Source organism: Onychomys torridus, chromosome 16 (genome assembly GCF_903995425.1).
Source record: "Onychomys torridus chromosome 16, mOncTor1.1, whole genome shotgun sequence".
NCBI classification, from domain to species: Eukaryota; Metazoa; Chordata; class Mammalia; order Rodentia; family Cricetidae; genus Onychomys; species Onychomys torridus.
This window is the reverse complement of record NC_050458.1, coordinates 57,092,707-57,111,891: the sequence shown is the minus strand read 5'-3', so window position 1 is coordinate 57,111,891 and position 19,185 is coordinate 57,092,707. Positions and strand designations below refer to the sequence as shown.

Here is a 19,185-nt window from a genome sequence, read left to right as displayed (position 1 = left end):
GAAATATAATCTAGTTGCTTTAGTCAACACATTTCCCTTCCATTTTTATGCTCATTACACACATCCAGGAGTTCAGTACAAGGCTGTCCAAGAGGGAAGCACTTTGAGATATTATTGATGGCTTAGTGGTAATGAAGGGGATCCTACTTCAGAATCAATTTAAAAGGAAACTACTTTTGAGCAAAAAATTATAAATAGGCTAGATTAATATTCTCAGACTCCCATTTAGCTCCCTCACAAAAAGCAGTAAAAGGAGACAAAATATTTGATTATTTCAAAATCGTTATATATATACATACATAAATACATACATTTCTGGAATCATTTCTGACTGGGTCTAATTATAAATAAAATTTATTAAATTATGTCAATGGACTTCCAAGAAAGCCATTTGGATGTAACACTATTGTCAAATAACAAGCCATTCTAATAGCAGTGGGCATTTACAAAGTTGTAGTTTTCATAGCAATTGTACTACATAGTTTTCTGTAATTAAGAAAGCAGGTAAAGTCAAGTTAGAACTGGCATGTATACTACTCTTTCCCTCCACCCACAGCACATCACACACAAGCGGAAGCTCAGAAGAATTTGGGGTTTTGAGAATGCTTATATAGCTAGCTTGGTATGGTGGTGTACACCTCAGTGAGTGATGGAGACAGAAGGTTGGAGTTCAAGGAGTTCACCCACAGCTATATAGTAAGTCCAAGGACAGCCTGGTTACAGGATAATCTATCAAAAAAAAAAAAAAACCAAAAAAAAAAAAAAAGCAAATAAGTCAACAAAACCCTGAAAATGCCCATATGAGATGTATCTGCAAAAGTGGAAGGTGGCACATGTCTTTAATCTCAGCTCTTGGGAGGCAGAGGTATGAAGATCTTTGTGAATTTGAGGTCAATCTTCTATACATAGTGAGTTCTAGGCCAGCCAGGGCTACACAGTAAGACATGTCAATAGTAAAAGGTGAATATAGCAATATGGATTTCAAGTTTAATGTATGGGCCGAGTCTCCACCTTCCACCAACCTTTTGTCTATTTATACTGCATTACTTAGTCACTAGGAAAGAAAGTATGGGAATGAAGGGGTTAAACATTCACCATTCCTGCACAGTGCTCTCATTCTTTCTCATCTACTGGATAGGAGAGAGAAAAGAGAAAGGGCAACGTGTTTTCCATTTCCCTGCAAAGGCAGTGGCTTTGGATATATAGGCTAACTTAATAGCTTAGAGCTACCCAACATAATATATTAAATGTTTATGTCATTTCTGGTAACAGTGAGATTTGTTACCAATAATTATATTTCTGATTTATTAGAAGACATAACAGTAAGAAAATGAATGTACAGGACTTTTAAATCAAAAGGGAAAATGTCCCACTCTTAAAAAATAAAGCTTTGACTTCATGATACTTCTTTCTGGTTCAGACAACATCAGCTTTGAAACATTCTATGGCTGTAACTTTGTAATTTCTCTCCTTGAATTACACTGCCTTAACACACATATGTATGTCAACACACACACACACACACACACACACACACACACACACACACACACACACAAATCCAATATGATTTTCCAAGTGAGGAAATCTGATCCTGTTTTCCCCTCTTTCCCCACCTTAAGGCTTTCAAATGTTACTTTTTGCCCTTGGGAATAAGTCCAGACTAAAATTTCCCCGAAAGACATCCTTGTTTGGGCTAAGATGGCCTGTTTAAAACTAAAAATGAAAATCAAGGTTTAAAATGTGTAGCTTACACATAACTCATTATATAGATGGCTCTCTGTGGATCATAGAACCTCATTGTTAACCAGTAATTTAATGTTGCTAGCAAATATGAAACCATGCACATTACCTTAATGGTTTTAATATTTATAACATTGTAGCTTCCTATAATTTTAGCTTAACTTATAATGAAATATAGCAATGACAGATTTTCAAGACACTGTAGAGTTTATTGGAGATATCGAACTTTTGATGAAAGCATCACAGTATTTTCTTTGCCTTGAGCTATACTGGAAACATTTAATAAGGAATGATTCATCACAGAAGAAGATGATGCTCATGTCAAGGAGAAGTAGAAGTAGGTATTACATTTCTAGTAAAATATTTAAGATACTTCTAACAAAGTCTTAACCTTTATACATTGCAGAATACAAAGTGTGTGTCTTTCAAGGAAATGTATCCATGTCTACAGAACTGAATGATAGCCTTAGAGTACATAAAGCTTTTTTTTTTCTATGTAAAAAATCATTAATTAACGAAACAGGTATTTATAAAAATCCTATGATATGCCAAATATTCTAATGAGAAAATGAGGCAGACAAGCCTTACTCCCATGGAACTTAGATTCATAAAAAGAATGGGACAGGCAATAAATATGCACAAATTAACAAACAGGAAAACTTTAAGCTGTCATAAATGTTAGGAAGAAATTACTACATGTGATCAATCTGTGAGAAAGAATTACTCTAAGCAGGTAGCTGCATAAATTTTGGGGCTATATAAATCTATTCTGAAGCACTGACATTTGAACACAAACAAAAATGACAAGAATGAACCTGCCGCCATGCCAGATCCAAAGAACTCCAGGCAGAGACAGGGAGCACAAATGCCCCAAGGTAGAAATAACATCACTGGATCCCAAAGATGAAATCAATGGAGAAGAGAGATTGGCAGCACAGATTGTATAGGATACTGCAGGCCTTGGTAAAAAATTTAGATACTGATTCTATGGCACCTAAGAGCAGAGTTACATGATCTGATTGTGTCTGAAAAGACTCTCTCAGCTGGTGCAGAGAGAATGGTGTGTTGGCTAGTTTTATGTCCACTTGATACTAGCTAGAGTCATGTAAGGCAGCGGGGGGTGGGGAACCTCAATTAAGAAAATTACCCCCCAAAATTGGACTGTAGGCAAGCCTGTAGGGCATGTTCTTAATTAATGATTGATTGGAGGAGGGCCCAGCCATTGTGGGTGGTGCTACCCTTAGACTGGTGGTCCTGGGTTCTATAAGAAAGCAGGCTGAGCAAGCCATGGGGAGCAAGCCAGAGAGCAGCACCTCTCTATGGCTTCTGCATCATCTCCTGCCTCCAGGTTCTTGCCCTGTTTGAGGTCCTGCCCTGACTTCTTTTGAAAATGAACCACATATAGAGGTGGAAGCCAAATAAATCCTTTCCTCCTCAACTTGCTTTAGTCATGGGGTTTCATCACAGCCATAGCAATCCTAACTAAAACAAATAACTAACGGGCACAATGGCTGAAGTAAAATCCTCAGAGTAATCATAGAGTGGGAGAGGTATAAACCTTAGCACATTGTGTGGACATGAACTGTGTCTGTCTCACTATTGGCATTTTGTATTTGTCCAAATGAGGGACATTGTTAACGGACAGCACAATGTTTTTGGACATTACTGTCAGGAAATGCACTAAATTTATGCCTACAAACTTTAGACATAAAACTGAAACAAAAATGCTCTTTAAATTTGCAAGGAGGCCTAGAAATTATATATCCTTGGATATACCTTGCTCATGATGCTAAGTTATAAGCTTACTTATACATAAACATAAGCAAGAGAATTCTAAAGTGGTGCTAATTCTCAAACTTCTTCCACATTGATATGTTAATTCCATAATGTCTTAGTATATTTGTGATTAGACTGAAATAAGTAATTGAAGTACTGAAAACTGATAATTTGTAATGCTGTGCTACCATGCAAAGTCTTTGCCTAAACACTGGTGAAATCTCATTGAAGCCTGAGGTCAAAGGTGAAACTATTTATACTATGGAGATGAGCTGACACTACCAAGGAGACCCCTCTCTCTGGAAAGTCAGATGCTGAGCATTTTCTCGCTCCTCACTAGCTGCCACCACTTGGTCACATGCATGGCTACAGTGTCTCTAAACACAAACTGTGATTCTATTTCACCCAAGGAACAAAGGAAAGCAAAACGTGATGTTGCTTGTCATTAATGCTCAGAACTTAGAAAATGTTTTTAAAGTAATGTGACATCATCTTCATTTGTCAAATAGTAACACATGAAAAGAAAGCAACCATGCCATGATGCAGGGGAAAGCTCTCACTACAGTAATAGGAATGGAATAAGAACTTTCAAAGAGTCTTGGCAATGAATAGAGCAGTAAAACTCTTGTTAATTTTTTAAATTCACCTCCACAAAGACTTACAAGAAAAGACATTATAAAAATGTACTAACATTTATTACTTATAATAGAAAAACATGGGATGGGTAGATAAACTGAATATATTTGTTTGAAAGAATGTTATGTGCTGTGGAATAATACTTTTGTATACTGTAAAGATTTGGCACTCTATTTGGTTTAATAAAAAGCTGATAGGCCAGTAGCCAGGCAGGAAGTATAGACAGGACAACCAAACTAAGGATTCTGGGATAAAGAAGGGCAGAGTCAGAGGATCTTCCAGCCAGATGCAGAGGGAGCATGGGGTGAACATGCTATGCTAATAAAGGTACTAAGCCACGTGGCAAAGCATAGATAAGAAATATGGGTTAATTTAAATGTAAGAGCTAGCTAGTAATAAGCCTGAGCTATTGGCCAAGCATGTGTAAGTACTATAAGCCACAGTGTTTATTTGGGAGCTGCTGGCAGGACAGAAACTTCTACCTATATAGATATGTCTATGTTTAAATAAAGTTTCTAAAATCTTGGAACATTCACAGGACAATTGAGGAAGATAAATGTAGCAAGCTCTGCTCAACAGAACCCCCCCCCCACACACACAATTACATGTATATGTAGAGTTGTGGCTGGGAGCAGATGAAATATACCATAATTGTCCAAGGCTGTAGAGGTATAGATATTCCCTAACTTTCTTAGGGATCTATACGTTCTAAAATTTGAAAAGACACAATAACTAAGATGAAAATTGAAATGTATTTTCCTACCACTTTCTATTTGGAAAAAGCATGTATGTGATATGATGGGTTTAAGGAGAACTTGGCACATGGGAGAAGCTAGAATTATTGTCTGTCATTGTGTAAAGGCATATTTAGTTGGCTTATTATATAATAACACATTTATGTACTTAGCTATGAATCACTTTTCTCGATCAATCATTGTTCTCATTGATTTATCATCTTCTATTTTTTGAGTTCTCTAATAAAGCTCTTAAGTTCTCATCAATCTTGATCCAATGTAATAAACATTAATACATAAATTATGAGAAAAATATTAAAAACTAAGCAAACAATAAGTTGAGTCACTGTCTCAACTACACAGAGTTTAACTAACCCTGTGATGATAAGCACTCATAGAAAAGCATTGTGTAGATTAAAGCACAAAGTAAGGGTCACAGTAAAGGAGAAATAATCTACTGTCTTTTCCAATTACTGTATTAACATATGTGGAACACAGAAAGATAAGTCAGAAGAATACTTAAAATAGATTTCTTCTTGAAACATAAAAGAAAATTTGAATATTATTAAATAACTGTCTAGTATTGTTTGAGGATTTTAATGCCTTATACTTTAAATGTGATATTCATTTTAAGATATAATAAAAACATATTCAGGGTATAAACACAATATTTATATTAGTAGTAATCACCACAATCCAATAAACACCTCTAGCATCTTCCATGATGCATGTTAGGTTCTGAGACACATTCACCTTATACATTTTTAATGGTGTTTTGACAACTAAATCATAATCAACGGGTAGGTACTATGTTATGAATTTACTTTTTCCATTAAGAAATGGAATGTAGCTGGGTGGTGGTGGCGCATGCCTTTAATCCCAGCAGTCGGGAAGCAGAGGCAGGCAGATCTCTGTGAGTTCGAGGCCAGCCTGGTCTACAAAGCAAGTTCCAGGAAAGGCTCAAAGCTGCACAGAGAAACCCTGCCTCAGACAAAAAAAGAAAAAAGAAAAAAAAGAAATGGAATGTCAAACCCTGGCATGCTTGACATTTGAATTTGCTTAGGAAAATGCCAGTTCTACCTTCCCTCTTGAGAAGCCACACATAGGGCACAGAAACTCACAGGTAACTTAACCGAAACAGTTCTTAGATGATGGCTTACCTGAAATTTTAACTTGAGACACTACTCCATCTCCCCCATCACTGTGTGCTCGAACCTCGACAACATACTCTCCATCTTTGGGGATTGGGACTTCTATGGAGTGTTTATGGGTTGAGAACAACTTGCCATCATGCTGCCCATCAGGTCTATAGAGTATCTACAGAGTCCCAAATTATGAATAGTTAATGAAGTCACAATTCTGAGCCAATGCCTAATGTTAACATCAGCACACAATGCAAACTCTTTGGTTCATAAAAACAAGCACATTCAAACTTTGACAGAACATTCACACTGTTTTGATCTCCTGAGAATTGGGTCCTGCTGTTCTGTTCAAAAGCATGTGCCATCAGCTCAAGTGCTTTTTTTGTTGTTCATTTGTTTATTTTTGTTTTGAAATGACTGGACATATGCCATGCAAAAGATGTATCTTTTTCAGGAAAATATGAAAAGAAAGCTTGTCACATTTTGAGTGGCCCAGCAATGTTCTTTCAGTTTTAAGCCTTTCCACATCATTCCTAGAGCTTGCATCGATAGTTGAATAGCATGGTATAGAGAATCCATGGAAATAACCCTTTCCTTTTAGTTTACAGGGAGGGAGGAAGGCAACACGGTAATTGACACTCCCAGACAAACAAAAATGAATGCATCCTGTCTCCTGTCTAAGCAATGATTTCTATGAGTGCTCCATTCTTTAAAGCAGCTATTCTGTTTATCTTACTCACTTGCCATAGATTTTTTTTCCTAAAATCTACTAAATATGTTTTTTTAGTAGTTAATTTTATTAAATAATTTGTAAACTGAGACTAATATACTGACATTAGAGGAAATCACATTGTCTCACCATCTTGGCATAGGTGATACCAAGTGCCAGAACATTCTTTTTTACTTGTCATAACAGTATCCAGTGAAGGTGGGACAAATCCTTCCTCTTCAGGAAAGTCATGTTCATGTCTGGATGCACCTGGTTTAAATGGAGCACCAAAATCCCAGAGGACACTCCACCCACTTCCTCACTCCTTTTTCCTCATGAAGCTCTGCCAGACTTTTCCACCGATCAATCTGAGATGCTCTGAACCCAAACATTTCTATTCAACTGAGTGCAATAGGGTAGACATAGCAGACATCTCACTTCAATTGATACCTTTGGGACTAAACAGCAGTGAAGAGGGTAAATGAATTACAGCCAAAAACAAGTGAGGATTTTTAAGGCAGCTTTGACAGAAACATTAATGACATTTGAATTCAAATCCAGAAAAAGTGCTCCTGGGAGATAATGAGCTCTTAGAGCTGTGCCTGAAAGGTCATTCCCCAGCCCTTTCTTAGAGGCATTTTAAATATGTTTTCTTATGTAAACATTTGTTACGAGACTCTGTCTTCTGAACTCTGCTGTGTGGGTAGAATGAGAAAGCCAAGGATTTTCCTGAAAGCTGAAGCTGCACACATCGGCATTAGCAGGAATTAAGTTAACATGGAAAACAGGCTGGGCACTTCTTATTTACCTTGTATCCTGTCACTGTAGATTCATTCGAGAGGGCAACAACATGATCCCATGTGATTATATAGCGGGAGCCAGACCTCACAGAACTGATGATCCTTGGTGGTTGGCTGGGAGCTGTGGGAAGAAGGAACAGGTAGTGAATGGTCACCAGATTGGACCTTGTTTCTGCAGACTGCATCCCATGTTGGTCTGTGGTGCTGAGGAGAATGATGCTGTCAGCAACAGCCACTGATCTGAGGATTAATTCACACGCCAGACACTATGCATAACGTGGCACTATACAGTCAAGAGTTCACTTAATTCTCCCAGGTGTTTGTGAGGCAAGGAATAAAATTATCTTTATTCTCCTCTCACCTGATTTCTTTCTCTTCCAGTCTCTTTAGACTGTTGCTGTCGAGGTCACCAATCTTGACCAAATCTAATGGTGTTTGTTTTGGCTGTTTCTGACTTTGCAGAGTTGATGCTTTTCTAGACCTCTGGTTCTTTTCTCGAATCCTCTGTGTCTTATCAGGACACTCCCCCACCCACCCTGCCTCTTTGCTGCTGTTTTCTCCCAGGCTGATAATTGTGAACTAACTCTGTGCTTTCTGATCAATATCCAAGTGTTGAAGGGCTTTAGATTTGATTCTGCATACACATCCCTACTCTATCTGTGAATCTTGCACAATTAAATACTTCAAGTCGGTCTATAGCCCTAATCTATCTGTTGTCCTCTGAATATGTGTTGAACTTCTTGTCCATGTTGAATGTCTGATGTCCAAATGTAATATAATAAGGGTGAATTGCTAGTCACTGTGCAATGTCAAATCTGCCTTTTATGAGTATTTCCTATCATTTGAAAACTGCACAAACATGCTTCTACTTTCTCAAGCAAAAATCTGGTATTTGTTCTTTTCTTCTATTTATTGCCAACACCCAAGTTACCAATATGTTCAGCCAACTCCACATGAGGAATAATTTCCACATCTCTCTACACTACCCCTTCATACTAGCTGCCAATGGTTCTCTTCTCAGATCTGGACTGGCTCTTCTGTTTTACTCTAATTGTGACTTAATGCTTGCATGGAAGCCGGAACGATGGCTTCAAACAGCATAACTGGGTATCTTTCTGACTTGAGAAAACAGGCTATTATCACACTCAGAGAGTACCCCAACTTTTAATGATGACCTACAAAATACTCCACACTTTAAAAGTACAACACACTCTCCCCTCTTTACCTCAGAGCCATGTTCTGGTCCTATAGGTATTTCCAAAATTAAATATTTTAAATTCTGCATATTTATTCTTTTTTCTCTCCAAAACAATCTTCTCCCAGCTTGTCACAAAATGGGTCCTTCTTATTTTTCATCACTTACATTCCAGCTTTCAGGGCATTGTTTCAAAGTCCTTTCAGCCACTCCACCAGATTTGGCTGCCACATAAATCATTGTCAGTTGTATCAGTTCACTTATCCTATTGTCCTGTGGACATGATCACACTTATTTAACAGGGTTTTAGCTTGAGTTTTAAGGTTTGGTGTGGTTTCTTTTGCATCTTTCCTGTATAGAACTATCCCAGATATAACACATATTTGTAATAAGAGAATAGGATGAAGAAGAAGAAAATGGTGCCCCATTTGCAAAATAAAGAAAAGCAAAATTGAAAGAGGAAAGTTAATTGTCTGCTGTCGCAGGTTTAGGGCAGTTCAGAGTAGAACTCAGAACCAAGTCTGACACCGTCTACCTCTGTCAGTATACCAGGAGATACAATCCTTAGTGATTCTCGTAATCACTTAGAGATACTTGTGAATGCCTCTAGAGTCCTGCAGACAAGTGTTCCTTTGACTACCTACTCAACTGGGTTCCAGAAGAAAAATGTCAAAGTGAAGATGGAGAGATAAGAATGCCCAGGTCTGAGCAGAACAGAAAAACTTGACAGGTGAACAAAGAGAACAGAGAACAGTTGCATCAGCAGAGAATTTAGCTTGTGTCTATGTTATACAGTGATGATCTATGAATAAAGCACAGGAAAATAAGCACAGCTGTGATTTTATTATGCTATTGATGCATCTGTATGAAAAAAAATTAAATTAATCAATTTAGAAGGTAGACTAGTTGATTTTCTAATGGTCTGCAGTTTGAAGGAGGGACTTTCTAAAGGTACTGGGAAGCAGAATAAAACAATGTGTAAGAGTATGCTTCTCAATTCTCCCCTATCAACAACAGCTAGGAAGGCCAAAAGACATTCGAGGCGGCACTGGAAACCAAAAGTCTATGAGCAGCTAGATAGAACATTCTTTTCATACCTGCCTACAATCAAGATCTCGATTTAATCAAGTGGTAGCTTTGGATGTATCTAAAATCAGGTTATGATACTCACGGGCTTTTCTGGTGAAGGCCTCAATCACGTCGCTTGAAGGGCCACACCCGGCACTGTTGCAGGCTCCCACCTCGATGAAGTACTGGGTGTCAGGCAGAAGGTTCTCTAGCCTGGCGGAATACTCCTGGCTAGTGACTTGAACTCGATGCGCGGCCGCTTCTTTGTCGTGCGCAGCCCAGTACCGAATCTGCAAATATCCAAGGGAAGTGACACTTTGCTGCAATTCGGCTCTTGGTGTGAAAAGTTCATTGCTGTGGGTTTTGTTTCACTGGTGTGGTGTCACCACAGTTTCAGTGACACATAACAGCACGTTTACCCTCCCATTGGCCTTTGCATTGTGAGATCTAACTAGTACATTTAAATAAAATCCACACTCCACTGACTGTAGTTGCCTTGTTTCAATGAGAGGGAGAGAGAGAAGGCAGGGAGGCGGATAAGATCTGCTTTCAAAATATGAGAGTGACCGTCTCTGCAAATATTTGTGACAATAACTTCAATCTTAATGTCTTGTTTTATGTCTGCTTACATGGTTTCGATTCATTATGAGCTTTTGACAGTATGGCAGAAATATACCTAGCTTGACCAAGGTATATTTGTCATTGTGTGGCCTAGGATGCACTGGCAAATAACTTTCTTCTAACAAAATCCTTTCAGATGTAAACAGGTATGTAATATTATGTGTGCATGTATATATGTATGCTAGCTATTTACTTTTACTCCCTTAAAATATCAAATCAATACAACTAACAATCACTTATGATTATTTGTGTGTGTGTGTGTGTGTGTGTGTGTGTGTGTGTGTGTGTGCATACATGATTGTATGCTATGGGCTACATGTGGAAGTCTGTAGACAACTTGCAGAAGCAGTTTTTCTCATTCCACCTTGTGGGCCCATTGAATGCACAGTTCCAGACTCTGGAAAATGCCTAATTATTTGGTGAGTTATATAAGTTACCTCCAATTAAGATATTCAAAGAGATATTTTCCATGTTATTATTAGAAATTATTATTTTTGTTAACTACAGCCTTCTTTGTCTCAAAGCTTAATACAAGTTATAAATTTGAATTTGGTTCTTAAAATAAAGACTGGGGGTATTAAATCAATAACTATGTAAGAAAACCTGAATAAAATTGATTTTATGAGTATATTCAAATTTTACATATTTAGATTTACTGCTTAAAGCAAAGGGAATTTATTTTTTAAACCAGCCAAAATGCCCTGATAAAAATTCCCTAATGTAATATGATAGTAAGTTTCTCACTTATGTTAGCACACATGACCAGAATAAAATGGAACTCAGTGAGGTGAGTCCACTTGGTACATTGTCAACTTTACATGTCAGATGTGTGAGTTTCCAAGGCAGGATAATTGCTCATTGTTTATTGGTTTCTTCTGTATTATTTTACTTTCCTTCTAATGATCATTTTGATGATGTCCCTATCATAATTTTGGATGGTTTTGATGCAGTCACTGGCATTTCTATTATCTCAAGACAGAACGAGTGAAAATGCACCACAGGCTGATTTCTGCTGACAGGTGTGTTTTAGACTTCTGGATAGGGCAAGAGCCTCTTGGGAAGACTCCAGTTGTACATGGCCATCAACACCTGACTATTTTTGTCACACTGGTTCTGAGGAAAAAACCTCAGGCCATCATCAATATGGGACTTTGAACTAGACAATGCACAAGGCATTTTTCTTGTTAACTAGAGGAGAAATACAATGAGTATCTACATTCTGGGAAATTCCAGACACTTCATTAGGATCATCCACATAAAATATCTTCTAGACAAACACAGAAGGGTAGAATGCTTCCTGGCAAACAGCCATTAAAACCAAGGACTTGGGGTTGGGGATTTAGCTCAGTGGTACAGTGCTTGCCTAGCATGGACAAGGCCCTGGGTTTGGTTCTCAGCTCTGGAAAATAAAAATTAAAAAACAAACAAACAACAACAACAACAAGGACTTTAAGGTTCCTGAGTCTTGACATTTACATGTATTGAATAACAACATCGTAAAGCATCATTCCATAGTAGTACTTAATCCACTTCAAAGAGGAGTGCATAGACCATGCTGAATAATTTATGTTAACTTAACACAAGTTAGAGTCATCTGAGAGGAGTGAAGGACAATTTCAAAAATGCCTCCATGAGATCAGGATATAGGCAAGCCCACAGGACTTTTTCTTAATTAGTGATGAATGTAGGAGATCCGAGCCCACGATGGGTGGTGCCACCCCTGGGCTGGTACCCCTGGGTTCTATAGGAAAGCAGGCTGAGCAAGCCATGAGAAGTCAGTCAGTCTGCTCTCTCCTTCACGGCCTCTGCATCAGCTCCTGCCTCCAGGTTCCTGCCCTGTGTGAGTTCCCTCCTCGAGTATCTTCAATCATGAACTGTGATGCAGAATCACAGTCACAATAAATCCTTTCACCCCCAACTTGTTTTTAGTCATGGTGTTTCATCACAGCAATAGTGACCCTACCCAAGACAGAGATTAAAACAATAAGATTTCTATAAAATTCATGTGATAAAATGAGGAAGAATAGCACACATTTCCCCCCAAATTCCATGTGACATTTGGGATGTCAGGTAAAAGGACATAACTGCATTTTTAAAAATTTAATCTTTGAAGTGATACCCAAAAAAGATGCATTCTTTTGTTTATCCAACTCTCCAAAGACCAATAGAGTAAGAGTTTTTAACTAACATTTAGAACCAACAGAAGTGATGATCTTGTAACTTGGGATCAAAAAGATCATTTAAAGGAGCCCCCTGTGTCTTTGTTTCAAAATTCGACTTGTATGGCTTTGTTCATATGAAAATCAAAATCTCACAAATAAACACAGATAGCTTCCTTGCATAGTTAGCCTCTCTTTAAATATTTTACTCATGACTTATGTCTTAATGAGTCCTAAAGTAAGCAGAAGTAGGTATGTAAATGCAAAATGTGGCATTATCCCATGGACAAGAGTCAGAAATCCTCATATCTCACTGACAGTCTAAGGGCAGTTATTTGGTATGGAGGAAATTCATTTTCCTCATTGATATACCAACTAGTAAGGTTCTTATGTTCTAGTAAACACCCACTCCACCACCAGACTCCTATTAAAAAACTTAATTAAATTCAGTGGGCCAAAAGAAAATATATCGAAGTACCAGAGGTGGGTATAAGAGAGCATAATGGGGGCGAAAATGCCCCAAATTCAGAATTGTCAAAGAATATAATAAACATTTTGTAAAAATATTACATTAACATTTCCATCTGAATTAGTTGTTAATTGTGAAGTTAAAATTCACTTCCAAATAGAGGATAGACTTGGGCTTCTTGACCTTTCATCCAAGCTGATGTGTGTTAAATATTAAACTGATCCATGAGAAAATGATTCAGTATAAGGGACACAGTCTGTAGTGTCAGTCAGAGCAAATGTAACACTTTGGGTTATGATGTGCTCAGCATTCTAGATCTTTTAAAAACTTGGACCTATTTTACTATTTGCTATCTGTTTGTTTTGAAACATATTTCTGAATTAATTTTTTCCTTAAATCAGGAGGTTTATGCAAAACACACCCTATTTCCCGTGACTAGTCCTCTAATAAAGATTTAATGCTCTAGGCAAAACTGAGCATGGTACTTTAAATAAAAAACGTAACAGACGAACACAGAAAAACTCAGTCTCAGCAAAAGAACTGTAAATTATCCAGATGCTAGACTAGCGCAAGCACTAGACCTTTCTATGACAATTAACAATATCAATCATTAAAATCTGTGTTGGTAAACCCATTGGGAGCTCTTCAAAAATCCCCTTTCACTGGGCTAGATCGATAGGCCAGGGATTAAGATCACTGGTGGCACTTGCAGAGGAGCTGATTCAGCTCCCAACATCCACATGGTGGTTTGCAATAGCCTGTAACTTCATGTTCAGGGTGATATCGTACCCCTTTCTGACTCAGTGGGTACTTCCCACAAGTGATGCACATGCATACATGCAGGCAAAACACTCATACACAGAAGATGAAAATAAAGAAATCTTAATATATATATTTATTTTTTTATTCTGGCCTTGGGTGCAGACATCAGCCTATGCTGAGCAGGCTGCAGACAGTTTCTAGTGAATGTAAGACAGCTTGTCTTTCTGCCTCTGCCAACAGCAATGCCTCCACATTCAGCGTGTCTGGTGTGAAACTCACTCAGTAGGTGTTGGCAGTGGCATGATGAGTGGCAGATTGATTGACCTTCTCTTCAAACCAGAGCCATTCTGAACCATAGATAGATACCAAGTTTCAAAGTCTCTAGGGTGGTCTGCTGGCTGTTCAGAGTAGCTGCCATTAACATTGACCACCTCTGCATCTAATGATAACTTAGTCAATTCTTCCCAACCATTCCCTAGAGCAACGTTAAAATAAGTTAAAAAATAATACAATAATAAAAAAATCACCTTTCCCTATTTCCCTGTGTTAGAGATTCTGACTAAGACAGATGCCTTCTCCAAAGGAAGACAATTGAGCCCTCTCTTAAGACTGTTCCACACTCAGCTAAGTTTCCCCTGTAACCTTTTATGGCCTCTGCATTACAAATTCCCTATGATGACTGTGTTCATAGTAACTCTGCTCACAAGAGTCTTGCAATCATAGCCTAGTTGGCTTATTTTCATTAAGTTATTTTAGGAAATGTTCTTCCATTGAGTGAACAGACTAAGTCTTTTGTGAACTCCTGAGTAGGAGCTCAATGTTGTCAAAACACCACTGATAAGAATAACTTCACATCTTAGGAAAACTGTAGGTTAGGCCTGGAAGAGGGGGACTCTTTCATCAAGAAGAGTGGTAAAGAGTGGTAATGACTTTTAAACTTTCCAAGATACATTTTAAAATCACACACACACACACACACACACACACACACACACACACACACAAAGGGAGAGGGAGAGGGAGAGGGAGATATTAATTTTTAGATTCAACTACCTGTAGTTGATGTATTTGATGTATCAAGAGGTTAATCTTGAATTGGGCCTAACCATGAAAGATGTAGGATTTTTCTCAGCATTGTATTTTATTTCATATTTTTAATATGATGCTTTTGTTGTAACTCAGATTTATCACATATTTTAGGAAAGGGAAGGGGCTGTTTTTCATGTCATTAAACAGCATTGGCTTCTCACATATTTTAAAATCAAAACAATAATCCTATAATAGTTGGTCTACCTCACCCCATATATTCACAGAAATATTTTCTTACAGGAAAAGTAAGTGCCAATTCCTTTTCTATTTTAAGCTTTTATTTTTATCTGTTTGATAGTCAAGATTCTGAATGAGAAGCTCTTTAAGGACAAATAGAGAGATTAATTATAAAATTTACTTCAAGCATTGTAAATTATTTGTTCTCAGGACAAAGTCCAGATTAAAATCTGACTATGTAAGTTATCAGTTAGACATGTGATGTGTGAATTCAATAGATGAACTTTATTATGTGTTTAAAGGAGACTCAACAGCTGCTTTCATCCTTGGATCTATGAATATTCTAATCCATGTCCCTTTTGTCCTCCTCTTCCTACTCACCATCACCACCACCATCATCATCACCATCACCATTGTCACAGTCACTTCTAAAGGCCCATGACACAGAGCAGGGAAAAGTCCACATGTGGGTTAAGTTCCTTTCCATAATCTGATGAGGCGAGTATGACTTCCTCAACTTTAGACATAAAGAAACCAAGAATGTTTGTGTACGTTCTCCCCAGGCTTGCTGAGGGACAGAGATGGTATATGGAGCCATGTCTGCTTTGCACCATAGTTCATAACTTTGTAAAATGTTATGCTCCAAAGAACCAGAAATCTGAGAGACTAAGCTATGACAGGGCATAGGCTCTGCTCTTCAAATTATCTTCTGGAAAAAAAACCTATTTGCCAAAGATCATTTTTTGCCCTTTGTGAATACTTAATTGAGATACATTCTCAATCAAAAAGCTTATATTCTGATTGTTGTTCAAATGATTGACATCACTGTATAGCTTTCCACATCTTTTTTTACCATGTTGGTTGAAATATATATGACAAAGTTACTATATAATTCTGTAGCGTGTTCTTTTTTATATTTTTATTTTATGTATAGGGGTGCTTTGCCCTCATATGTGTATTTGGACCATATGCATGCCTTGTACCAACAAAGGCCAGCAGAGGGCATGACATCCTCTGGAACTGGAGTTACAAATCAGTCTGAGCCAATGTGCAGGTGCTGGGAAAGGATACCAGGTCCTCCTTGAAGAGCAGCCACTGCTCTTAACCACTGAGCCATCTCTCCAGCCCTTAACAAGCATGTTCTTAATAGAGTAAAAAGCACATTTTATCCATTGACTTGATGAGGTAGATTATATACTTTTACTTTTTATTAGATAGAGATAAATGATACAAAGGATGAAAAAAAATACCCTTGTAGTCCAAAACTTTATTTTTGTTTCAATCATTAAATACCATTGTGCTCTCCCAGAGGCACAAGGATTATTGACACAGATTTACAGCATCTAGTGAGTCTTTGCTTGATGCTGCTTCCCAATTGCTTAATGTGATTCAGAGTTGCTAATTTGTAAATACTGGGTACTTTCAGTCTGCCCTTGTCATTTCCAGCCTCCTTTATCTGAGCCCTTGCAAAAACACTCAGAGATCAACCCAAATCATGACCTGTGCTGCAACAATCCCTTCTTGTTAGTCTGTGTCTTTCTGCTTAAAGGCTTTGGTTCCTTTTGTGGCCAGATCTCAGAACTCTGGCCTCCAGAGAACCAATATGTAACACTTCATTGAACAGAACCTTATTATTACTATCAGAATTTGCATTGATTGTTGGTGACTGTTAATGCAACGGGAATTAGAATCACAGTAGAAATAAATCTCTGTGTATATCTCTAGAGAATTTTCTTCTTTGAAAATTAAGAGATAGTAAGACCCATCTTAAGTGTGGGTAGTACTAAATATAGAGGTGAAGGCTTCAAGCCTACATCAGCTCAACCTCTCTGCATTCAAAGAGCTGAGTGGAAGTTATCCTCAGCAATGGGGCCTCACCGTCAATTTTCAAAGGACAACTTTCTGGCCTAGCATCAGTCTCTTTGGCTGGAGAACGTACTCTGCAGGTTACAGAAGGAGAAACATAGACACCAACCCAGCCACAAATCCCTCCACCTACAGTTTGTTCTGCCTGCAAGATTTGCTGGGCAATGGCACAGAGTATGTGGGTGTAGCCAAGAAATGTTTGGTTTAATTTGAGGTCCATGCCACAAGAGGGAGGCAGTAACCCTACACTGCCTGGATGGCCAGGAACCTGAGATAGGATAGCCTAGAGACCAAACACGATTGGTTAAAAAAAAAAAAAAAATCAGTGAAATGATTCCTAATGCTATACTCATAGATCACTGCCTTGTCCAGTCATTATCACAGAGGTTTCCTCCGGAAGCAGATGGGAACAGGTGAGTTCAGACTCACAGCCAGACATTTTGTGAAGAAAGAGTCTAAATTGAAGGTCTTTATTGGGTCCCTCCTCTAGGAGATCAGGAAGACCCATGGAAGAGGGAGAGGAAAGACCGTAGAGGTCAGAGGGGATGGAGGACACCAGAACATGGCCCAGTGAATCAACTAGGCAGGGATCACATGGGCTCACAGAGACAAAAATGACAAACATGGGGTCTGCATGTTGTGCAACCAGGTCATCTGCATTGTTATGGCTGTTATCTTGATGTTCTTAAGAGACTCCTAGCTGTGGGAGTGGGTGTATCTCTGACCATTTTGACTGCTCTTGAGATTTTTTTTCCTCTTATTGGATTTCTTTGTCCAGCCCCTATTTGAGGGTTTTTGCTTTGTCTTATTTTATCTTGCTTTGTCTAGTCTGGATATTGTCTCTTGGAGACCTGCTCTTTTCTGAAGAGGAAACAGAGGGGGGTAGATAAGGGGGAGAAGAGAGGGGGTTCTAGGAGGAGTAGAGGTTGGGGAAACTGTGGGTGGTACGTAAAAGAAGCAAATAAAAACAAAAATGAACATGGGTAGTATGATTCCATGGACTGGGGTCTCAGACTGAACACAAAGGAGAAAGTGTACCAGGCTGCTTCTTGATAGTAGAAGCTACCACCAGGTCATGTGACGAGCTGCCACCAGCTCATGCCTCCATTACTTCCCTTCCATTATGCACAGAATCCTCAAACTATTACTGAAAGTGAATCCTCCCTTCTTGTGTATCCTTTGTCTGGTATTTTGTCAATGTCATGAGAAAAGTAACTAATACAGTACTCAAGAAATAAATGGCAAATGTCTACCATGTTCACAGAACTGTTCTTGGCTGAGTTTGCTGATGAAATATACAACAGTAATAACTCAAGGGATAAGTGGTCTTGGCTCCCAGTTTCAGAGGGTTCACACTACAGTCACTTAGAGAGATTCAGCCTATGTGTGGTCACTTGGACCCTGTGTTTGGGAATAATATTAGAATGGATGGAGCATGTTCACTTTCTGACTAACCAAGAAAGAGGTAAATGTCTTTCCTGAATATTATGAGGCATGTATTTAGTATATTTATAATGGTATTCTAATGTAGTATTTATAATGGGAACTAGTAAATGAAAGAAGATATTCCTTTTAAAATGCTGATAGGAATTACCAAAATGCTGTTTAAAATCTTGAGGGTTGCCAGCATTTTATGAGGCTATATATCTTACAAGAATGTGACCTATAAGGTTCAGGTACGGCTTAGTGGTGGAGTACTTGCCCAGTACATGGAAACATTGGGTTTGACCTGTAGTGAGAGAGACAGGATGAGCATTACTAAGTGTTTTTTTAGCCTAATCATTGAGAGCACAGAGGTCTCTATGTCTCTCCAAGACAAGCCAGGTAGAAACCTTTGTGTTATTCAATTTGTTTTGCTGTTGTTGTTTGTTTGTTGTTTTTCAAGACAGGATTTCTCTGTGTAGCCGTGGTTGTCCTGGAACTATCTTTGTAGACCAGGCTGGCCTTAACTCAGAGATCATCCTGCATCTGCCTCCTGAGTGCTGGGATTAAGGGTGTGCACCACCACACCTGGCTATTACTCAATTGTTTAAATGAGAGATAATATCTTTATGTGTTTATTGGGTCCATAATGCTCAGTGCGTGCACACACACACACACACACACACACACACACACACACACACACATATGGTGTGTAATGATCAGATTGAGGCAATCTCTCTCTTATCCTTTACAGCTTGCATATAGATATCCAGACCACTAAACAGAAGAGAATAGGGTGTTCAATACCAAATTA

General features: G+C 38.3%; 1 protein-coding gene across 2 annotated transcripts in view; it reads right to left on the bottom strand.

Annotated features, from left to right (window-relative positions):
- Cntn1 (contactin 1) overlaps positions 1 to 19,185 on the bottom strand; it is a 311,527-nt gene that overhangs the window by 31,281 nt on the left and 261,061 nt on the right. For both annotated transcript variants that reach the window (XM_036207695.1, XM_036207694.1), the window contains exons 21-23: positions 9,907 to 10,093; positions 7,549 to 7,661; positions 6,050 to 6,206 (exon numbers count right to left, since the gene is read on the bottom strand). In XM_036207695.1, the coding sequence (XP_036063588.1) occupies positions 6,050 to 6,206; positions 7,549 to 7,661; positions 9,907 to 10,093 (457 nt within the window). The remainder of the gene's footprint in view (positions 1 to 6,049; positions 6,207 to 7,548; positions 7,662 to 9,906; positions 10,094 to 19,185) is intronic.